Source organism: Lycorma delicatula, chromosome 5, assembly GCF_047948215.1.
Source record: "Lycorma delicatula isolate Av1 chromosome 5, ASM4794821v1, whole genome shotgun sequence".
Taxonomy (NCBI): Eukaryota; Metazoa; Arthropoda; class Insecta; order Hemiptera; family Fulgoridae; genus Lycorma; species Lycorma delicatula.
In genome coordinates this window covers 108,261,676-108,287,586 of record NC_134459.1, presented here as the reverse complement: position 1 = coordinate 108,287,586, position 25,911 = coordinate 108,261,676, and the positions used below count along the sequence as shown (strand labels likewise).

The window sequence follows — 25,911 nt, the reverse complement described above, 5'->3', positions numbered from 1 at the left end:
GATTCATGGTCAAAAAACCATGAATCATGGTTACCTCTGTTACCATGAATCAGACTTTGGGATCAAAGCAGAGTAGCATTGTTTTGCCAGATCTCATGGCAAAAGTGCATGTAATGGTGGGGGAGGGACTGTTGAAAGACTTGCAGCTAGAGCAAGTCTTCAAATGAACATATTAAGTCGATATATTTCCATTACAGTACAAATGAAAAGCATAAAAGAGAAGAAGAGGCTTTGAAGAGTAGGACGGACAGGACAGAGTAAGAACGATACCAGGTACTCAGAAACTCCACTCTTTTGTTCCACTGAACAAGAATCAGGTGCAAGTGAGGGTGTTTTCATTTTCTAACAACTCAACTGTAGCAAGCACAACAAATATTGAAAATGATCTTAAATTCAAAGAAATGGTTGGGTTCTTGATCTGCAGATATGATGGAAACTGGTGGTTGGGTAGTTTTCTAGACTAAAATGAGGAAAATCTAACATAGAAGATAAAGTTCTTACACTCACGTGGATCTTCACCTTCCTTCTACTACATGGACTTTGAGGATGTTCTTAATGTACATAGGAGTGATGTTATTTCAAAAATAGATTCCAGGGTAGTTCGAACAGGAAGAGTTTATAGCCTCTCAAAGCAGGAAGTGGACAATGCTAACCAGAGGTGGTAAAAAGAAGTGAACACTGTGTAATTCTTCTGTGAATATCTTTAGAGGCTATACAAACTGCAGTTAAGTGATGAGTACATACAATTCATTATTACACAGAAGTCGTCATTGTTACATACAGTACGTACAAGTCCCATTATGAAATGTTTACTGCAAGTACAACATAAACAAAAAATTCTTTTTTTCTAATACACTTTAATATATTCAAGGTCAAATAAATTTGTTGGTTAACTTGAATTATTAATGTCACAAAATCTTGCCAAGTGATATATCACATGGAAGCCCATTCCAAGAGTTTTTAAATGACACCATATTGAGATCTCTAGCTATTAAAGAAGCAGAGAAACCTTTTTTTTGTTATTACCCAAACCTTGCTTTTGGCTAATTACCCAAGCTTGCTTTCACTTTTTTTACGGGGTCCTACACAATAAACTGAGTGACTAGAAAATCTGAAAAAAAGATTGTTGTATCACTTTATTGATATGATCGATCACTGTGAATTTTGTTGAAATTGGTGTTAGTCAAGTAGTGAGGCTTGTTGATTTGACATGGAATGACTCAAAAATATCTTTCTGTAATAATTTAAGGAAACTGAGAACATTTAAAATTGTTTTATTTAAATATTAATTACACAATTTAACAATAATCAATTAAATAATTTAATTTTTTTTAAATAGATTATATACTTTAAAAAATGAAATAGATCAGCTTTTGATGGTTCATGTATAGATAATGCATTTATACATTTTGCATTGGAATACATAAAATTAGAGTATGATTTAACTTATCACTATCAACTTTTTTTAGATTTTTCAAATAATTTAGCACAAAGCAGTTCTTTTTGAAATTTTCTGACACTAAATCAATTAATTATAAAAAACTTGCTTTTAGTGAAATATAACTTTTAATTATATCTATATATTGCATGACCCTAAAACCTTATCTGCCAATGACATATCTACAATTAAAAAATACATATGGTGGAACAGAATGGTATACACGTACATGCAAATGTATTGAAGTTGCTTTTGCTATATATTGTTCAACTTCTAGCGTATGAGAATATAATCTTATTTTCTAAATTGATATATATTGTTGAATCTCTAGCGTACTACTTCATAATTTTATTTTCAAAACTGGGAGATGTCCAATTCACTTTAAGTTAGCTAAAGAAATTCCTGTTTTTAAATTCGGAAATTATAAATTTGGAAGTAATTACAGATCAATCTCCTTAGTCTCTAATTTCACTGAAATCTTTTAAAAACTTTTGCTTTACAGAATTATTAAATTCTTGGTTAGAGTAGTTACTCTAGAGTTCATAAATGATAAGTACAAATAAAAAATACAAAAAGTGAGCCTATAGCAACAAACACTGGAGTACACAGGGTACTGTGTTATGGCCAACTATTATAAATATAAATGATGTTTTTACTTACTTTTCTTTAACTCGCAATGGCTTTTTTTATGTTTGTCTTCAAATCTTGCATCCTTAACTTAACATACTTCCTGACATTGCCGATTAATGAAATTTTCCAGTTACTAAGGTCAGCTGATAATTCAATATTCCACCATTACTTTTGCAAACATCCACCTGTATGGGTGTAAAAAAATGCAAAACAGTTATGTGGGGTTTTTGGGGTCGCAGATGACAAATCCGATAGCTGTTTACAAGAGTTTTTGTGGTTTCGAACATTTCATCATCACTCATATATATATATATATATATTTTTGGATTTTTGGCGAGCAGTATGTTGAGACACAGCTACTTAATAATTTAATCAAGTGAATGAAATAAAGACTTCACTATTTTGATACTTTGTATAGTAAATATTTGATCGAAAATGTGTTTGATATTTTATAAATATGTTAGAAATTTGAATGTATGATGTTATCTTTTGAAATTCAAATTAACTTACTAATTAAAATCATGCATTGTATGATAATAATTTGATTAAAGTATGATTAAAAAGTATATAAAGCAAGTTTTTAAAAATATTGCAAATTTTTTTAATATTATGTAAATTGGAAACTCTTTCTTTACGTATCTTTATTTTTATGTATCTTTCTTTATATCTAATTCTTAATGCTATGAGACATCAGAACGATAGCCATATTTTTTTGTCTTTTTTTTTTTATTGACATGCTCATTAATATTATTACAGTATCACTGATGATGATTAAATAATTATTTTCTATGCAAGTATGACACAGCAGTATAAGAGCATCTAACAACTGGAATAATGTAAAATATTTTACATCTCTTAAATGGCATAAAAATTATGTTGATAAGACAAATTACTTTTCCTGATCTTGTGATTTAGCTTAGATTTTAAATTAAAGCAAAATAAAGAAACTGTTAAAAAGGTTGAAAATGTAGAGTATTTTTATGGATCAACATCTGAGATGGGATTTTCAAATAGCAAGTTTATTAAAAAGGATAAAATACATAACATATATATTTTACAGGCTAAAAATGATAATCAGTACAGATAGTTTGTTTATGGCCACATACACAAATTTTATTCTAGCATGGGATAATCTCATGGATTTTATATGTGACTGCATACAGATGCCCATGCGCATCCATGCAGGATAAATATGTACAATATTTTTGTTTAAACATAAAAGAAATATGTTATACTTTTAAAATATGAATGTAACTCATTTCACCTTTTATCAAACTCTATCACACTCGGTTCTTGAAATATTACAAGTTTTTCGTAACTGTTTAGAAAGAGAAAGAATTATGTAAGAAGGTACACATCATTTCAGTTTTACTCAATTTAAACATTTTGTACCTTTAACAATCAAGATACTCAATAATTATAATTTGTTATCAACTTAACAGTTAGAGGAAAAGGGAGGTGATGAACCTTCAGAAGTTACCAGCTACCACATTATGAGTCATATGAGAGATATCAACATATTAGTCCAGTCCAGCCCCAATCAGTGGAACCAATATCAGCTCAACACTAGCAACAGCATTTGTGTACATCTTTTTAAGTCATTTACATAAAACAGGAACAGAAGGGAAAAAAATTTGTTGTTTTATGTAAGACACAAAAAATTATCCAATTTTACCAACAGGTGTCCAATTTACCAACACCATGTTTTCCTAAGTTGCATGGCCAATCCAACCCTTCCAAGCATCCAGATAATTTTGAACCTCTATGTAGTAGTAAGAGCTCCATTATATATGTCAGTGAAGTTCTGTATCCCCCCACAGGAATTTAAGGAATTAACCATTCACAAGATGTCCATCCACAGTAACTGTGTATGAAAAAAGAACAGACCATACATCTTTTCACTGGAAATACCACAAAACACATTCACTTTAGGCAAATCATGCATGTATGTTGTAAAGTTTTTTTAGGGATTCTGTTTCCCATGTTCTCTTATATTGTTAATTACTGTTATTATGCAGAATTAAAACGTCAATCTGGAGTATATCAACAAATTTTGGTTACTTTACTACGAGGCTCGACTGATAAATTTTGCACATATATGTGAAGGATGTGAATGAAAAGAGATACTTGAACGAAATAAAAAATGAATAAAACTAATACCTTAGCTACAACATGCAGTATTTATTTTTCAATACAATACCTGTTTACACTGACACACTTTCCCCAACATGTCACAAGCTTTTGCATTCTGTCACTGAAAAATTCTGGCAGTCTTTTTCGGATCCAAGTGGCCACAGCCACTTCACCTCATCGTCGGTGGTGTAATGATTACTTGAGATCCCTCCTGAGATGAGGGAAGAACTGGAAGTCACACGGAGCTCAGCTTGTGAAGAGCAATCGAAGAGTTTGCGCAGTACTCATCATGCACAGATTTTACAGTAACACAATTGCTCAATAATACGGCCTACATGTTCTTTAGATATGCCTAACTGAATAGTGATGTGTTGCTGGGTGATTTGCCAGTCTGTATGAAAGCAAATTGTCCACTTCCATTCGATGTTCTTGTCAGTAGAGAAACTGGTTGTCTGCTGTGCTCACCTACTCACAGTACTCCTCTCAACAGTTTAACCGCTTTTAAATGAATTCTATCATTGCACGCTGTTTTAACCGCGTTGGCATATTGGTCGCACTCTATTCCATTTTAACTGCTACTGGAAACAAACTAGTAAACAGGGGATTTTAACTATCATGTGCTGCCATGCCCAACTTGATAGTACCTTTTGCACATTAGCACACTAGCGTGCAAAATTTATCAGCCGGGCCTCGTATTATATAGTATATGCACTCAATTAAAATGTTACCTTTGTTACATATTAGTATTACAGTCTATTTAATATTTTAGTAAGAATATGTTGGGTGTGTAAATACTATTCACAAACATTTTTTTTTGGGGCTTCTTCATCAGCTATTTTATTCAAAATTAATGGACTGATTTTGAAAACAGAATTTTTATAAAAATATATATTACTTTTGTAAGTAATAACAATAATTAATGCCAAGTAATAACAAATTAATTAATGCCAAAACCATTTGTTACTTGCTTTAACTATGTTAAAATGCAACCAATTAAGAATTGGTTGAACTGCACACCTTTTTATTCATAGTCAAAGACTATGAATAAAAAGTGATAAGAAGAGATCAAGAAGATCATATCAAAAAGCAATCCATTTCACAACATCACAACATTCTAGGAAATAAGAATTACAAAAGCAAAAAATTTAATTTAATTATTTATTGCTTTAAATAGAAAATTACTCATAACTTTTCCAAATCATCTAATTTATGTCCTGCTTTGAAAAATTTCTTCACCTTTGCCTTCTTTTGCCTGTAATAAATAAAGAAAAAACAATAAGTAACATTTATAATAATAAAAATAAAAACAGACTAAATATTTTGTTAAAATATTGAAACAATGTTTTTTGTGGATGATTAATTTGTCCTAAATGCATGTACATGAAAATATGAAATTAAAATTTTATAGAATGTGAAAAATTCCTAGCCTGATTAGGTTTTGAATGAGACCTTTGGATGAATGGCTAAGATACAATTAGAATTTATTTGTCATAAAAACCCTTTTGTTAAGTGAATTTTAATTTTAAGATCCCCAACGTGGTAAGTTTTCATAATAAGCTTTTTAAATTATAAAATTCATAATATATATTATATAAAAATTTTTAAATTTCATTGATTTTCCATATAAATTTATCACAACAGACAATATGATACCATTGAGGTTATACAATGGTTATCATATTGTCTGTTGTGATAAATTTACGTGGAAAATCAATGAAATTTAAGAATAACTTCAATATCAAAAATATTTTTATGAATGCTCTTGCATTACTTAAACATTCAATAAATCGTTTATGACACTTATTTTGATCATGTATTCTATGGAACTGGATATTAGTATTACAATTTTTGATGTTATTGTATTAACTACATAATTATACTATATTTTGTTAGCAGAACATTTCTTTGACCTTTCCTATGGTTCTTCAAAGCCTTTACATTTGCTTTACAAAAAAAAATTATTAAAACATCAAAATCAGAATTAAAATGTAAGTTTCAATTAAAATCTAATTAATAAGAATTGAGTCTCATTCAACAATTGCAATTATCTAGATTTGAATTAGCATACTACATTATCAGGAACAATAATGCCAGCATTCTACTATTGATCCAAATTATAAGATAAATAACTTTAGACTGACTTACAACTTGTTTTTCAGCAGAATAACAAGATAAATTAAATTAATACAGCAATTATTTTATTTTCTGTTTACGTTTTAGTTAATAATTAAATACAAGTATGTTTAGTGTAATATTGTCATAAATATATATATATATATATATTAATTTAATAAAATTAAATCTTTTTTATTGTATTTGACAGTAACTTCCTCTGCACTAATTATATCGAAGAAAAAAGTAAAATCTAGCTTTCCACCAGCAGTACAGAATCTAACAATGTTTCTTACCTTATCTTATTGTTTCTCCAATTTTAACATTAACATTAAAAGCGCTTTCAAGGGTTTCACTCATCATCAATTAATCAATTTTTTTTTATTTAATGTGTTCACTTTAAAAATTCTTGATTAACTGATGTTGAGGGAAACCTCAAAAGCGCTTTTAATGTAAAAATTGGAGAAACAATAAGATAAGGTAAGAAGCATTGTTAGATTCTGCCCTGCTGATGGAAAGCTAGGTTTTACTTTTTGTCTTTAATATATATATATATATATATATAAAATTTGTGAAAATTCAAATAATTCATCAATATACTGATCACTATACCAAGTAACTTCAAATAATAAAAAAATAACACCAAATACAGTAACAGAACCTAGAAAACTAATATCTAAAGTAGACTTTCACAGGATCCCACATCATCAGGCAGAACAAAATTCCAAATTTAGAAACCATAAACCACAAAAAAAAAATATATATATATACATACACAAGATCACTTTAGTATACCTGGCTCTAACTCTAGGTTCAATGATGTTACGTTTTTGTAGACTGTAGAATCTATCAGTAAGTATACTGCCTTCAGGATTCAAAGATCTTAGATTTTTCTTCAGTTCATGTGGTCGCTTGAATTCTGGTAATGGTTCAGAAAATTTCTTCGGCCCAAGTTTTTTAGTCTTAGTTAGCCCTTCAACTTTATTAATCTTCCTTTTTTCTTGAAGTACAGCACTCTTTTCTTCTCCCCTCAATATTTCACGCTCCATAAATCTTAGTCTAATAAATAAAACATTAAAGTTATAGCAAATCATATAATTAAAAATAATAGAAAATAATATATTAATATAACATTTACATTTCATTTCCTTTGGCTGAAACTAATTAAAAAACTTGTGAACAAGTGATCTAGTGACAGATTTAAATTTACTAAAATTGTTAAGGAGGAAATATTAAAGAAAAATGCCAGCTGCTATATCAAGTTTTAAATAAAATGAAAGCTTTTTTTAGGCCTAGTTATGACAGTAAGACTACATCCTTCAGACATCCTCAACAGTACACGAAAGTCTGAGCGTAAGATGTCAATATTCTGCATTAACACAACTTAAATTAAAAACACTGGGTGCATTACTCTTGAATAGGTTGTAGTTTTCACTTAATGGCTAAGTGTAAACACCATATCAGGCAATCAAACCTAAAAAAAAGCATGAGAAAATCTGAGTATGCTTACTAAATCACATATTTCTCTACTAAACAGTTTTTACATTTAGAGTCATAGGCTTAGCCAGGATTTTCTCCAGGGGGCAGGCAAAAATGTTAAAAAATGGTTTTATTTGAACATTTGAAAATGCTAAAAGTAATTAGTTGCAATGCTATTCAAACCTATCTAATTCTTATTTCAGCACTAACCTACAAGATGTCTGGCTAAATTTTTACAAAGTTTCTTTCTCAATTATTTTTAACTTTCAGAACTCTCTTTTTAAGCACACTCACACATAACAACCGACAAGCCGATTTTTTACCCCGAGTAAGATGCTGAAGGATCTTTCGATAGTGCACATTGTGCGGGGCTGAGCAAGTGAGATAAGTAGCACTCGTTTTATGGATGGGTAGAACAATTTATTTGGCTAGTGCAGCTAGTTCTATCTCCTTCAGTTCGACATATGGCAAATTTTTTCCTTTCCACTGGTGGTACCAAAGTTTCACTGAGGAAATCATTTGAATTGTAGTTACAAAATCTTGTAGTTTTTTTTTAAATCCTCATACGTTATATCAAGCATTATGCAAGGGTGCAACATAAGCAATGAGTATGCAGCTAAGTTCTCATCAGAAAAGCACTGTTCCAGAGACAATATTAATGAATTTAATGAAATTAATGTATGGAATAATTAGTGATCTCCAAAACTTGCTAGGAGTCTGTGCTGGTGGATTCACACAATGTTTCTGCTGATTTATGACTTGCAGCACATTGAAATCTGTTCCAAGGTGCTTGGCGATTGTTTCAGTCTCTGGTATAACACTTTCACTATCAACTTCCAGTTGCAGGAGTGTAGAATATTTTGCTATAAGACAAACACTAAAAATAATAATAATATATATATATAACATATAAAAATAATCATTTTATATATTTATATGAAACAAACCAATAAGTTTCACACAGCATTGGTATAATTCGGTTTACATCGATGAAGGACAGATTCTCAGAAGAATCTTATTATTTCTTTTATTGTGGTGACTGTATTACATATCACTGCTATTTCGTTCAAGTAATTTACAACTAAGTTCAATTCGTGACTAGTACAGTGGAAGATACTTTTCTCGAATAATTTTCTAGACATACATCCTTTCCTGCCATACTGAAACACCCATGTCCAACGTACTTCTCTGGATCAAGGCCTACCTTTTCTACAAAGCTGTTAATTGCAGATGCTACAGATTTTGCATCCATGTCAATCAACTCTACAAAACCTAGAAATCACAAACCATCATCTTTTCTTTGTCAAAAAATCTAACCCCAATGAAAAGTTGCTCTTTCCCTGGTATGTCACTGCTCTCATCCGCCAGGACTCTGTAAGCACATGTTTTCTTTATATCACTTGTGATGTCGTCTCTAACGACATCACCACATAGGCCGATTATTTCATTTTGAATTATTTATTTCATTGTGAAAGTGACATTTTTTAAGCCCTTTTTTGTATGCTCTTTTTTAAAAATGTGGTCACCAGTAGATCGAATAACTGTGCCTAAGTGCACCTTCTATTATTCAGAATGTATGCTGCTGGATCATTAATATCTTTAAATAAAGTCCTTGTTAGTCTGATCACTATATATTTTATTTATAACACATAAAGATACATTTTCACTTATTTAAATATTATATTACTAGTAAATTATCTCACATTGTTAAGTTTAAAATGGGTGTACATGTAAAATATTAATGTTTAAAGAAAATTATGATTAATGTATTTATATTTAGTTACACATTTTAAGTTACATCAACAATACTACTATTAGAAAGACTGTTTTATATAAAACAGCTGAACTCAACTGAATAACAAATCTATATGCATTAATAGAGTGACGAATAGAGTAAGATAGTTTATTTACCATTAATAAGGAGGATATGAAACTGAACAACCAGCGTCAATTTTGAGTTTGATCAAGATGTTTCTTCAAAAACACCTTTATGATTTTCTTTGCCCCTCAAAGTACGTCATGTGTACCACAAAACATCACAGTCGAAATTAATTGATGTAACAATTTTCTTTTTGAAATTAATAGCTTGTAAGAAGTAGAAAAGCGAGTTATTTTTTATAATAGAGTTCTATGCAAATAAAAAACACAAGTAGAAAAAATTTAAAAGGATGTAATTTTCAAATAAATTATGAAATTTTTTTAAATGTGACATGATTGCATGTTAACTGTTTGAGAAAGTTTTTAAAGAATGGAAAAAGGTTGGTGTGTGTGTTTCTCACTGATTTTACAATCTGTTACAGGAGAGAACATAGAGAATGTGTACAATATAATATAGGTTTTGTAGCACCAGCCAGATGTTTTTCAATCCACATTACATGGAATAAATATAAAAAAGAAACTTCAAAAAAAATTAAAATGCTGGAAAAAGTATTCCAGAACTTTCATAGAATTCAGATAAAATTTAGAATCCATCTTAGCTGATGAACTTGAAAAATATTTGTTACTCTTAAGTGATACCAAATTTCTTTTTTAATAATGAATTTCCTTATCAAAAGAAAAACGATCATAAATTTCCTATAAAATAAACAATTTTCAGAGCCAGCATAAGTGCAAATGAGTGTGAATACATGTGAGTTTGTATGCGTAAAAATAATTTAAAGATAATTTCAAGATTTTATACTAACACGATTCAATTTCAATATAGCTGCTTTCCACATTCCAGTAAGCATATAATCCATAAATACACCTGCATCTCTTTCATGGGTAAAATTATTAACTTGTATACTTTATTCTGAATTAAAAATATAATTCTTTTTTTTTTCTTTTTACTTAATGAGTTAATACAGTCATAAGTCTGACTTAAATTTTAAATAAACATGAAACAACTTAAGATATGAAGATTAATAATAGAAAATTACTGGATACAAATAAAAAAATCCAATTAATCAAAGATTTCATTTAAAAGATTATGTACAGCAATTTTTGTAAAAAAAGACATATACATAAAGGTAGAAAAATGACTGCAATTTGGTAAACAATAAAAATAAAAAATGAATGAATTGTTGGCTTCAATATGATGCAAACTTCTAAATCCAACATTATTTCTAACAATTGTACATTTGAATTTACCATTTAGAAGTCAAACATTCTATCAACACAGCAATAAAGTCACTGTTTGGTTATACCATGTTAAAAAAAAACTGTGCGTGTAATTATGTATTTACCATGTTTTGAATAACTATGAATGAAAATTAAAATAAATCTAACAAAAGTAAATATCTTCTATTTGTAATAATAACCTACAAAAATTTCTAGTCCATTGAAATTTTCATATATTTTTGTTTCATTTAACTTTTGAATTTCACTTTAGTTTATTAATTTAATTTCATAAAATATACCAACATACACCACGCCTGATTCAATATTTACTAACTTTTTTCTCTAGTTATTGTGGTCTAATGAATACTGAAATAAATAACACTTTACAAAATGATATAAAACAGTAATAGTAATAAAAATACGTTAAGAAAATAAAACAATATTATTTTATTTATCAAAAATAGCAACTAGTGATTGCAACCTCGCATAGAATAACCTGAATAATCCATGGGTGTCATTTGGCCCATTAGAGAAATAATTACCTCATGTAGATGAAAATATACAAGTACATAAACCATAAAAAATCCACTTAAATATTCAGAGGTGCTATAATGTTAATGCTGAAATTGTTTCTGTAACACAACTATCTTTAAATAGGAAAGTTTTTAACTGGAAATGTTAATAATACTCACTTGTACAAGTCAGCAATTTTCTTTTTCTCTACACGTTGCTTTTGCTTTTCAAATTCTTCTTGTCTTAAGAGTTTAGCCTTTTTCTTTTTCTTTAAAGGTTTTCTTTTTAACAATGCTGGTGGATTCACAGGTTTATATTCATCTGTATCCTCTTCATTTTCATTATTACCATCATCATCATTTATTAAACCTTGTGACATTTCAGCCAACCAATTATTCTGAAAAAAAAAAAATTTATAAAAGATTAGCAACATTTTACTAACTTAGATAACCTGGGGAATGGTAAAGCTATTACCTTTTGTAGTATTAAACCTCAGATCCCTAAGTGAAAAATTATTTAATTACCTGATATAACAGAATTATTTACAAATAAGGTGTTTCTACAAGTTCTTGAAATCTGCTGATCTTACAAATCAAATTTAGTTATACGTAATCAGATCTAATTTTTAGTTACATTATATCTCCATGCAACCTTTGTAGACAAACCTTCAGTAGTGCTACATTAAATGCATTTGTTCTTCATGCAAGTATGTATGTCGTACGAATATAAATGAAAACTTAATTAATATTATTGTAAAGATTAATTACAAAAAAAATATTGATAAATAAATAAAGCCCACCAGGCTAGTCCAGTGGTAAACGTGTCATTGCAAAATCACTTTTATAACAGCTGATTTTCTAAGTCAAAGGTTCTGAGATTCAAACACTAGTAAGAGTTAGATACTTTTATATGTGTTTGAACACTAAGACAGTGTATACCGGTGTACTTTGAAAGAGAGAGAGTTCGATTAACCACTCAGGAATGGTCAGCCTGAGTCTATACAAGACTACAACACCTCATTTACTTGCCATTCATATCATCCTCATCTCACTGGGCCATGGGGGAGATTGCTTATTGTTCACTAGTTGAACTTTCAACATACACATTAGGAACAGAAAATAAATAAATAACCAATATTTATAAAATGTTAAAAAATATTATTTCTACCTGTGTTTACAACAGCAAAAGATAATAATACTGATAAAAATAAATGTAACCACTCACTAAAAAAGTAATTCAATCATTCTACACAGTCAAAAGTTAGCTGAAATACAATCCAAATTATCTAAATGATTCCAGTCACTAGTGACCTACTTATTTATTTTCTTTATCGTTTTATTGCTTTAATAATTCTTTTATTTAATATATTTTCTCTTTATATTTACTTTAGCTAATTTCTCTGTGTCTACTGATTATTAGTTGTTGTTTATTTAAAAACTGAAATGTGAATCTCCTAATTGTTAAGGTAAGAAGGAACTTCATGGAGGGATTAAAATCATTCCTACAATACTATTTCAATTAATGTAAGTGTTATGTCAAAATTGTCTTAAATGCACTAACTTAATAGAAAATAATTTTATACAACTTTGTTCCTCAAAATTTTAATGGAGAAATAACAGATAAAAATTTGTACAGAAATTTGCTGATTTCTATTGAAATTACCATCACTCATTATAAAATTATTATTATTATAGGAGAGGGGGTTAGTTTGTTTTACTGGATAAATAAGTATAAATAAATAATAATATTAATGAGTATAGAATTAATAAATATTTAATTTTATTTATCCATTTGAATTAAACACAGGTATTTACTTTAATATTTGAGCAGACATAAAAAATGCTTGGACAAAATTTATTTTAAAAAGATGGAATTTATTTTCCGCAAAATAATTTATCAGATCTGGTGATCAAGTAAAATAATAAAAATATTTACCATATGAGTAGGCTAAGAAAAGGCGACATGTAACATTGTCCTATAACAATTTTCAATATTATATAATTTTAATACATCGTACAAGGCTACAATATCAATGCCTTTGATGCAGTATGTAAACTCCATCTTCTATATAGTTGCCTAAGAAATTTACCTGCAGGTTACAGAAATTTCAAAACCACATACTGCATATTTATTATTTTAGAATTATTGAGTAACTAGAGGGAATCAACTGATAACTTCAGTTACTAATGATGATAAGAGCTGAATTATGAATTATACTTGCTATGAATAGCAAGTGAAAAATAGCAAGCCAGACCCTGATTCAAACTTGATTAACATTCAAAGGTGCAACCATATCAGACAGGTATCTGTTGAAAGCCAGACTAAGAAATAATTTCTGAAAGAGGACAGCAAGAGCTGCTGTCCTACTGAAAGAGCTTCAGTAGTTGTTAAGGGCGTAGATCAAGAGAACTTAAACAGCCATATCAACATCACTCAATCTGCTGAATACTGCGCAGCTGAAAGCAATGGAAAACTACGGCTATTTTTTTTTCCAAGAGAATGAAGCTCTCTGCATTTTTATGTAACAAAGATGGAGACGCCTTCCTTGGTAAAATATTCCGGATGCAAACTAGTCCCCCATTCGGATCTACACGTGAGAACTATTAAGGAAGGGATCACCAGAAAATGAATAAATAACATTCTATAAGTCACAGCATGGAATGTTAGAAGCCTAAAGAAGGTTGGTAGGTTAGAAAATTTAAAGAGGGAAATGGATAGGTTAAATGTAAATGTTATAGAAATTAGAGAGGTTCGATGGTAAGAAGGAAACAATTTTTGGTAAGGTGATTTTAGAATAATTAACTAGCACCAAATAAAGGGTAGGCAGGAATAGGTTTCGTACTGAACAAGAAGAGAGTAGAGTATTTCAAAACGCTCAACAATAAAAACATTGTAATAAGGATAAAATCCAAACCTAAGCCAACGATGATTTTTAACATCTATATGCCTACAAGTGCCCATGATGATGATGAGGTGGAGTGTGTATACAAAAAGGGGATGCAAATTTAAAGGTAAGGAAAGAAAAATTGTGGTTGAATATGGACTGGTAAAAGGAATGAAAGATGGGACCGACTTATTGAGTCTTGCAAAAAGTATATTTTAGTAATTGCCAACACCCAGTTTAAAGATCATATATTACATCATGGTTAGACAAACATTTAGAAATCAACTTGTTGACTGCAAAGCATATTCTGGAGCAGAGATTGATAGCAACCTAATTTAGTGATAATGAAATATAGAGGGGTTTAAAAACCTGAAAAAAAGGTGTCAGATGAATTGGTGGAATTTGGACACTTGAGGAAGAGGAGCTAAATAAGATTTTTGAGGACGACATTGCAAGAGGTCCAAGTAAAAATGATAAGGTAGAAAATATAGAAGAAAAATGGGAGAATGTTAAAAAGGAGATTTTTAAGTCAACAGATGTAAACTTAGGCGGAATAAAGAGAACTGCTGGAAAACCTTGGATATCAGAAGATATATTGCAGCTGATGGATGAACGTAGAAAGTATGCGAGTGCTAGTGATGAAGGTAAAAGAAATATTGACAATTAAGAAATACTATAAACAGGAAGTGCAAATTAGTGAAAGAAGAGTGTTCAAAAGTGGAAAGAGAAATGATCATTAGTAAAATAGATGGAGCAAACAGGAAAGTTAAGGAGAATTTTGTGGTATAAATTAAAATCGAATAATGTGTTAAATAAAGATGGTACACAGATTTATAATATGAAAGAAAAGGTCAATAGGTGGGTGGAATATACTGAAGTGTAATATGAAGGAAATGAATTAAAAACTGGTGTTACAGAGGAAGAAAAGGAAGTTGAAGAGGATGAAAAGGGAAATACAATACTGAGATCTGAATTTAAAAGAGCATTAAAAGATTTAAATAGCAGAAGGGCTCCTGGGATAGACGGGATACCTGCAGAATTACTGTGCAGTGCAGATGAGGAAGCAATAGACAGATTATACAAACTGTGTGTAATATTTACAAAAAAGGGGAAGTTCCATCACACTTCAAAAAGAGTATTATTGACATGATACCAAAGAAAGCAGCAGCAGATAAATGTAACTACTCATGCATCAAATATCTTAACTAGAATTTTCTATGGAAGAATTGAAAGGAGAGTGGAAGAAGTCTTAGGAGAAGACAATTCAGTCTCAGAAAAGTATAGGGATAAGGAAAGTAATTTTACCCCTCAGATTAATAGTAAAAGAAAAATTACAGAAAAACAAACCAACATACATGGCATTTATAAACTTAGAAAAGGTATTTGGATAACATAGACTGAATAAAATGTTCAGCATTTTAAAAAATTTAGGATTCAAGTATAGAGAGAAAAACAATTGCTAACATTTATAGGAACGAAACTGCAACTGTAATAATCGAAGAACATACGAAAGAGGTTGTAATAAATAAGTACACCAATAAGGATGTTTCCTATCCCGTTATTTTTTAATCTTCACATAAAACTAGCAGTTAATGATGTTAAAAGAACAATTTAGATTCAGAGTAACAGTGCAAGGTGAAAAGATAAAGATGTTACAATTTGCTGATGGTATAGTAATTCTAGCTGAGAGTAAAAAGCATTTAGAAGAAACAATGAATAGTATGGGTGAAGTCCAACACGAGAACTACCACATGAAAATAAACAAGAACAAAACAAAAGTAATCAAATGTAGTAAAAATAATGTATATGGACCACTGAATATAAAAATAGGAAAAGAAAAGATTATGGAAGAAGAATTTTGTTACTTGGGAAGTCGAATTACTAAAAAGGATGAAGCAGGAGCGATATAAAATGCCAAATAGCACAGGCGAAATGAGCTTTCAGTCACAAATATAATTTGCTCACATCAAAAATTAATTTAAACGTCAGGATAACATTTTTGAAAATATGTGTTTGGAGCGTAGCTTTATATGGAAGTGAACTTGGATGATCAGAATACCTGGGAAGAAAAGGTTAAAAGCTTTTCAAATGTGGTGTTACAAGAGATTGTTAAAAATCAGATGGGTTGATAAAGTGGCAAATGAAGAGGTGTTGCGGAAAATTGATGAAGAAAGAAACATTTGGAAAGAAACATACTTAAAAGAAGAGACAGACTTATTGGCCACATATTAAGGCATCCTAGAATAGTTGCTTTGATATTGGAGGGACAGATACATGGGGAAAATTGTGCAGGCAGGCAGTATTTGGAATATGTAAAACAAACTATTAGGGATGTAGGATATAGGATGAAGGGAGTACCACCAAAATGAAACATCTGGCAGTAGATAGGGAATCTTGGAGAGCTGCATCAAACCAGTCAAATGATTGACAAAAAAAAAAAATGACTTCAGTTGATATAGATTTACCAATAAATTAGCATGACCTTTAATTTAAATACATCACCATAATTATATGGAACTGAGGCTAGAAATTAATCATTTTAATTATATTTTTAAATTATCAATAACTAACTTAACATTAATGGAAATATATTTAATAAAACTGCTTTAGAAATATTATAGAGTATTCAGCAATGTTGCTTAAAACAGCAAGAGTGATAATGGTAACAAGGTGGGCCCAGTCTCTGAAATTTGAGATATGTTGACAACATGAATTATATAAAAAAAAAAAAAAATCACTTGTACTTTGATAGTTAAAGCCAAATCAATTTCTAAAGAGCATAATGTAGATACCTTAAATCCATAAAACTAATTTTATTATCATTATTAAACACATACCATAGCCTCTTCTCGAGTAATTTTACTAAATTTTGCTGAAGTAACTCGATCAAGATGTTTTTCTTCTTTAATCAATTTAAGTTCTTTATCAGCAACAATTTGTAATAGATGATTATGATCATTAGGGGCTGGATTATAAGATACACCGGGATGTGGATTTTCAATATTTGGAAGAGCTGATGGTTTTTTCTGAATTGATTTTGGTGTTTTTACTTCTAATTTACCAGTATTTGTAACATAATGTCTAACAGTATCCCCATCAAGCCACTCTGTCTTTGCTTCATCTAAAGGAAAAAATAATAAAGCAAATACTAAGTAACATTTAAAATGACATTTCCTTACTGTATAGATAACTAATTAAAAATAAATAAATATATATGATATTTCTATATTCACTTATTTTTATTTCATTATGAATTATAAGAGTTTATTAATATTATTTAATACCATATAATTTGTTTATTACTCATTTACTAATTGAATATTTTTTTAAATCAGATGCTGGTACATAAATTTAGCAACAGTATCAACAGTATCACACCTCCAAAGATGCTTAAGGAATACTTCATGGACCCTAAATTTATTATAAATTAACACTTTCAAATTTTATTTATCATTACAAATGCTTTTACTACAATATTAATTAAGTAGTAATGGAAAACAGTTTCTGTTAATAGTTAATATAAATATTCAATCAATATTAACAAATTACAAGATAAATGAAATTTACCTCAAACTATGATGAAGACAATTTATTACCAGAAAATATATTAAAAGAATGATAACTTCAAATAACATAATTCTAATACTCTGTGAACATAAATGAAATCATATTCCATAAAAAATAGTGCTCTACTGTTTGTCTTTTTTAATTAATCATTTTGAAGGTGATATCCTCAAAATCCATATTTCTAAGTTATAAAAGTATATGGAAAGCCCTCCGGGTCTGAAATTGTTTTACAAGTTTCAGATGAATCTACATATTATATTGTTATCTATTTAAAGTAATACATACAGAATATTCCTGAGCACTAGCTTGGAGCAGGCAAATGTCACACATATCTGCATTTCCCTGAGTTTGTTTTAAATGGTACATAAAAACAAATCAACATGTCTCAGTATGGATCTGCATGCTAACCCCGTAGGGTGAAGACTGCCTTGTGATGATCCCAGACACTACACCACCCCTTCTCCATTCCTAGCACTGATGGGCTTTACCAGAGGTCATCTTTTAGATCCTCTTAACTTGATAACACAACATAGTCAGCAATTTGATTTCTGTCAGAATACTACTGATGCAAATGCCTCAGCAAACATTTCCATCAGTGTATTTACATAAGTTACATTATCACCTTCATATGGCCTCTTCCAACCACAACCACCAACCATAATTTACAATCCTCAACTAACCAAATCAAACAATTCGCTGAAGGTGTGCTCCCTTATCTTCCTCTAACGCTAGGTTTCACATAAAAACTCTTCCTAAACTTCAATTAGACTATGCACTCAGATCATTACTTGATTACAGGTTTAAACAATTACACCAATATGCACTGGCAATAATTGTTTCCAAGATGAATTCCTAGTGAAGTGAACTACTCTAAAAAATTAAGTTACTATGACAAAATTTTTCAAAAAATAAAGCCATTAATTTTTTGATTGAAATAGTATTTTATAATTCTTGATTTTAGGAGGATATGTGAATAACCGCTGCAGTGATTATAAGTTTGATTAATGTACACAGTCTGGTATGTATCCTTGTTAGTTTTAAGTGTCAAATACTTAATTTTTTCAAAATATGAAATTAAAGTAAATGATATATAAATTTTAACTGTACGGTTACACTAAATAAACTGCAGTAAATGTTTTAACAAACATTTACACAATTCACGCATGAAAAATTGTTGAAATTTTGTTAATCAAGCAATGTTGATATATATTACCTCTTATTTCATTTTCCCATACATCTTTAGAAAAATTATAAGGGTCATTTTTTTTTGCAGCTCTCTTTTTATTTAATAATCTGTTTTTTGCAGCTAATATTTCTTTTCTTTTCAAAACACCCCTTTTTCTTAGCTTTTCTTCAATATCTTTTTGAATATTTGATTTTCTCTCTTCTTTAGTTCTTACAGTATTTCTGAAACAAAATAATTAATCATATTATACAGACCAGCTACAGTACAAGTGGTTTCAGCAGGATAATGTTACGGCTTACAGCCAAAAAAGCATTATGGCCTTCTTCCATCAGTGCTTTCACAGACAAATGAAGTCGAAAGGGTCGTGCCCCCTCAATCTCCCAATTTATTCCCTCCTAACTTTTTCTTATGGGGATACCTTTGTGATGCTGCTTATAAAATTAATCCTCACACCATTCGTGAATAGCAGAGCGAAATTGAACAATGTGTCACTGCAATTCCTCAACAAACATTACAAAATTGTTTGAAATTACAAATAGTTTAAAAGCATGCAATGTCATAATCAATTATGTGAATCGCAACTATTATACAGTTGAAAGTGGCTTATTATTCGTATTATCCCATAAGATTCAATCACTTTCGGAACACTATATATTACCTCACAATCATTCTTTATGGTAAAAAATCACTGGAAATGACTTTTAGACCAAAAATGTCATGACAAGGCAGCAAAAACTGTGTTAAAATATTAGTTGAAGGCTTCTACTCTTCTACTAAAAAAAATGATACATCCATAAAATAATTAACCATTATTCTAATAATAGTGAAAATTACACAATAATTTTCTTTAAACAAAAATAGATTTCCAAAATAGCAATCTTTCAAAATAAAAATCTCTATTTTCAAGCACTTTATTTACCTAAATTTATCTACGTGTATTTTTATTTTGTGATGCGCTGTGTTACTTTGATTATAGTTTTGTGTTCAGTTTATTATTAAATAGTTGTTTCATTTTAAAAAAACTATTAACTAAAGTGGTAATTAATAATTTTGTGTGAAATCATCTACAAAGAAAAAGGTTTATTAAAGCAAGAAAAATATGAAGTTTTGTAATATTGGATTACAGCTATTTGAGAATCTTTTGTTGATAATATGATACCTTTCAGATAAGGATTAAGGTAACCTTTCAAACATTTACTTTTCATTTTAAACATCATTTCAAACTTTGATAATAAATTAATACAACAGGCAATCAGACAAGAAAAAAGGAAAAGTACATCTTTGCTGTACAGCATCTCCAGGAAAACCATTGAAAAAGTGTCCTTTAAACTGGTGTAATAACAACTACTTGTAAGGAACACAAAATAGATTTTTATTAAAGTTCCATTGTTCACTGATTTTATGATGATCTAGTTTTATTATCAATAATAACCTACAGTCCAAATTTTGATAAACTGTCTTGAGTTACAATTTGTATCATGGTATTGTACTACATCAATACTATATTTATAAACACAAAAGTAAAATATGTCATAACCACAAATGTAATTCCTCAGTACATTAATTATTTACCTATATAATTCTTTTTATGTTTACTGACAACAATATAAATTTATTTAACCTTCGATAATAAATAATTTTTACAATAACTAAAACCTAATTAAATAACTTAGTAAACCTTTATAAAAAAAAATTAATAGTACTAACCTCTTTGATATAGGATCAGGAACTTTAGAAGTATTCTCTAAAATCATAAAACATTTTGGAGGTTCAAGAGCTCGTTTTTTCTTTTCTTGTCTAGTTGACCGTCTAACCTTTTGTTTTTCAGTAACATCTGGCTCTTCCTTAGGATCCTTTTGTATAAAGAACAACTCTTCATCAGGTTTTTCTGAAAATGGACCACTGTAACAGCAAAATACATACTTTTATACAAAAATTACTAAGAATAAAACTTTTCTTAAAAGTATCAAAACTTTATGGGCAAAGAAACATCTAATGAGTTGCTGCTAAAGTACCTTTATTAATCCAGGTAAAAGTATAAATGAAGCCTTAATACAAAGAAGATGGCAAGAGCTTAAATGAATAGTTTTCCTAAGTGAAATGCATAAATTTGGAGTGCAACCGACGGTTAGGTATTAGGATTTAAGAATACAGAAATCCTCATTCCTTTATTAATAATAATACATAACAAATGTTAGATAAAAAACTGTTTTGGAGGTTAATAATTATATTAAGGCTACTCAAGCATGTCACTGATTTAAGTCAATTATACAATTGACTTAAATTGATTGATTGAATTGACTTAAATTGATTGAACACATCAGGATATATTCCATACGGAATATATCCCTGACGTGTTCAAAATTGGTAGGTTATGACTGTGTTTATAAAGACAGAAATTTTACAGAACATTCTAATTACCTCAATGTCTTTAGAATATATTATCAAAAAATCCTAAAAAAAAAACCAGTCAAAGAGCAAATAAATCTTATCTTAATAAGAATTAAATAAGATGCATTATTTGCTTTCAGAAAAAAATCAATGATATGCTGTACAAAGTGAACAGAAAAGTTTAACCTTGCTCTAAGTAATGAAAATTGATAACAGTTGACTATTGTAAACTGCTGGAAAAACTTTACCAAACTGGAAGTCAGATATAAGTCGGATATGAACACTCATCGTTCACAGCAAATTTAAGTAACAGAGAACAAAGTCACAATTTAGAGGAATCAATATCTCACCCAGGCACATTGATATTGTGTAATTCACAAACAGCCCATTTTATTCTTGCTATATATATATATATAGCACAGTTCAAAAGTAAGGGCCAACCAGTAATAAAATGAGAACAGTTGAAAAAATGAGAAATTTATTAATGTTTCAAATACTAATATATTTACTTTATTTTTCTACATAATCACCATTTTGTTCCAAACAGTTTTGATATTGTAAAATAGGCTTCTTCAACCCACTACATAGAATTCTGATGCTGGGAATTGTAACCACTTTTACATTGAGATTTTCAATTTTCCTAGAATTCTTGAGATACAAGCTAATTTTTGAGATAAAAGAAGAGATGGTAGTCACTCGGTGCAATATCAGGACTGTAAGGGATGATAAAAAATCTGCCACCTTAATTTTTTAATTGTTTCTGTTATGCATGCAGCTGTGTGTGGACTTGTGTTATTATGACCAATTCTTAATTTCAGCATTCCCATTGTTCATTTTGAATGGCATGACACAGTTTAGAAAGTGTTTCAAAATAGACCGGTGATGTGATGGATGTTACAGGTTCCATAAAATCAATCAAAAGCACACAACCTTTAGGTCCCAAAATACAGATGCCATGATTTTCCTTCAAGACTAGCTTTTTGAATTTTTTTGATTTCGGTGAACTGAAATGATGTAATGCATAGATTGTTGCTTCATATCAGCAATGATGTACAAAATCAATGTTTCATCACCAATGATGGTATATGAAACATTTGTCTCATCCCTGGTTAAGGCAGTCAAGAAAAGCACATGCAGATGTCATTCTGTGATCTTTGTCAATACTTGTAAACATTTTCAGCATCTATCGTGCACACAGTTTGTGATAGCCTAGAGTGTTAGTTACGATTCTGTACAATATTGTCTTTGAAACTTCTGGAAATTCTAGAGAAAGATTGCAAATTGTAAATTGACAATTTTATCTCACTTTTGTATTCACATGTTCAACGAGCTCGTCAGTTGAACACTAGGCCTGCCACTTCTCTATTCTGTTAATTTTGAACATTATAATGATCTTCCTTAAACTTGCAACACTATTGCCTACATTTTCTTCACTCAATGAGGTAGGCCTGTATGTTTCACACAATTGATGGCAAATTTCAGCAGCAATATGTTCTCTTGCATTTAGAAATTTAATCACTGAGGAAAATTCACAACTGGCGGAATTTGTTATAACTGCATTCATTTTAACACATTGTCTCACAAAGGAAAACAACAATGAACTGATGGCAATGTGGCAGTTACATGCCCAATAGACCACTTAAGTTACTGTGCATGTACAAACTAATCAGTGTTGCCAATCACTACTTATAACTCATCAGCCCTTATTTTTGAACCCTGTATATGTAAATAAAACAGATATTTCTGTAAAGTTTTTCTTATTTGCTGATGTTACCATAACCTTCTTTAAAGGAGAAACTGGGATTCTTGATTTAGTACAGTTCAGAAAGAATTGTACAAAGTTAAGATAGTTCAATCAAAACATATTTACTTTTAATCTGACAATTTGTTCGCCCAACCTGACCCTGTGTAATTCTTTTCTTTGGGGGTTTATAAAGGGGATATTCCATTTTAATTCAACAAATTTTCAAAATTTTTATTGGATCACTACTTTTGATGATATTTGGTATATAACTACCCACCTTGTAGTGGCCAAAAAGTATTTTTTTATATTTAAAAAAAATGTTTTTCTTGAGTAGGAGACTATTTTAAAACTTGCCAACAAGTAAAAACAGCCAGTTTCATCACTTTTTCCATGAGCATTCTTATTTTACATCATACAGAGCTCAAAAAGGCTTTTTGGAAAGATTAACATATATGTGTACATATATTATACATGTGTATATATTTATACACATTTATTATTAATTTGGACATAACTTCTTTACATTTTTTAAAATTTATTTTTTGTAATGCTTCTTAGTTGAAAGTTTTAATCCTTCCTAATAAATACTAGCTCGGTTCTTTTTGTTGTGCATGCAGTATCGCAGATACTCATTTTTTTGTGATGACAAATTATAACCATCTACAGCTCTCTAAATAAAATGTTAATTTATATTTATTATTAAAAATTGAGGAATGCAATAAAAATTTCAATTTCTTAATTTCCAGAATGATACCTGAATAATAAATAAACGCCCATAACAAAAATGGTAATAGCTCACTTTCTACAACAAAAATATACCTTCACCTAAACTAGAGAAATGTCTTGACAATATGACAGTCCACTAAACTTTAGAGAAGACTGATGATGGCTTATCAATCCAAAAGGTTCTGGATTTGAATTCTAGTCATATTTGGAATTATTATAAATATTCATCAACAATTAAGAAACTTTCAGCTTGGTTTCTCCAGAATGTTTTTAAGGATTTATGTTCTTAATAATTTTTATTGATTTCTTCAGAATCCGACGGCCACTTTTTTCAATGTTTTAATTTAATAAATGAATTATTAATACTAAATTATTTAAAAAAAAAATAAAATAAAAATTGACTGTCGAATTCCGAAAAAGTACTATTGTTATTTTGAATAAAACAATAAGTATTCAACAAATGTCTTTGTTCTACACAAAAAATACATTTTTGTATTACATCAAAAAGTATGAATACAACGAGAGACAAATACGATAACTTTTTTAATTTAAAAAGAAAAAATTCTCATCTTATTAATACCAAAATACTTGTAATCAGCTGAAACTTAAAATGTCACACACATGTGTAGGTTATGTTCTTGACCACGCTTAATGACAATATCTTTTTCTACAGGGAATATAATAAAACGAACACTATTATGGAAAAAAAAGGAAAATGGTACTCTATTTGGGCTAAATAAATAAAAACGTAAAATAACATGCCCACGTGCGTTTTCTTACCCCAGTCTCTCTTCTAAAAGTTGATCTTCATAAAAATCTTCAACATCCTTAATATCTGTAATCCTCCACGCTTTCTTACTTTTTTTTGAAAATCTGCTTTTTTTCCGTAGTCGTCCCTTAGATGCCATAATTCTAATTATATAAAAAAAGTAATTAGAAAATTAAAAGATTACATAGGTTACGTACAACATGGCAAATACCCGAGCACAGAACTAAACATCACCCACTAAGAATCGATTGTAGCGCCCCTATTGGCAGCCTACTCTTTCTCCAGCTACAGGTGGCACGAGTAACTGCATCTTCTACGCCATTTACGTTCAACATTAAATTCTGAAATTATACTATAATTAAAAACCTTATGTAAAAGAATGATGAAGAAAAAATATTTACCAATTATACGTAGATCTAAAATTAAAACACTGCAGAAAAAAACAGTTAAAACTTTTAACACAATTTTTGTAGAAGCTCTCATCATAGAACTACTCACATACCTACCTACAAGTTAAAAAAAAGCTCGTATGTACTTATGTACGCACGTAAGAAGTTGTACTTCTTTGGCGTGAATAAAAAAAGAATTTTTTTACGCATTCAAACAAATTTGAACTGAGTCAAACGATCGATAGACGACATTAAATACCACGAATAAAAGTTTGAATAAATAACACTTAAATTAAAAAAAAATATATTTTAAACAGTTTAAAAAGTATTGAAGTATTTGTTGTCATTTAAAACAAAGTTCATCGAATATATTTCGGCTAGTTTAGTTCCTTTAATTCTTCGGACGATTGAATAGGCACTACGGTTATTTGCGGCTTATGATATGAAAAATATGATACAAATAGTTTTATTTTATAATAGTGTATTTTATCAAAAATTTTGTTTTTGGTAAGTTTATAAATTATTTACGCAAAATCAAGAATTTATCTGATGTGCGCTATTTTCTGTGTTATTAAAAAATATAATTTTTCTCATAAAAAATAATACATAAATATAACCTCAAATTTTGATTCACAATTTTCACAAAAATATATATACACTGCAGTATAAATAAAATTTTATGAATACGAACAATATTCACAGTTTAAAATACGTCTTCAGAAATCCGTGTATATAAATACATATGTAAATATATATTTATTACGACTCAATATCTGTTATGTTTACAACACGCGCTAATCAACTGCATTGAACGACTGAATGCATGTAGTGTATAATTCATGCTACACATG

At 29.5% G+C, this 25,911-nt stretch overlaps 1 protein-coding gene across 1 annotated transcript; it reads right to left on the bottom strand.

The window, feature by feature from the left end:
* Positions 1-5,345: 5,345 nt before the first annotated feature.
* On the bottom strand, positions 5,346-24,940 carry LOC142325287 (ribosome biogenesis protein NOP53). Its single transcript, XM_075366838.1, has 7 exons — positions 24,683-24,940; positions 20,749-20,943; positions 19,069-19,262; positions 17,126-17,409; positions 11,584-11,801; positions 7,109-7,372; positions 5,346-5,453 (listed from the first exon to the last, which is right to left on the bottom strand). The coding sequence occupies exons 1-7, from the start codon at positions 24,808-24,810 to the stop codon at positions 5,384-5,386; spliced, it is 1,353 nt and encodes a 450-aa protein (XP_075222953.1). The 5' UTR covers positions 24,811-24,940; the 3' UTR covers positions 5,346-5,383.
* Positions 24,941-25,911: the final 971 nt, after the last annotated feature.

Coding starts and splice junctions, on each gene's coding strand:
- LOC142325287 (XM_075366838.1), bottom strand. CDS start 24,810: ATGGCATCTAAGGGACGACTACGGAAAAAAAGCAGATTTTCAAAAAAA. Junction 17,410..19,068: donor ATGGGAAAATGAAATAAGAG/GTAATATATATC, acceptor TTTTTCCTTTAG/ATGAAGCAAAGACAGAGTGG. Junction 7,373..11,583: donor AAAATTGCTGACTTGTACAA/GTGAGTATTATT, acceptor TTTATTTATTAG/ACTAAGATTTATGGAGCGTG.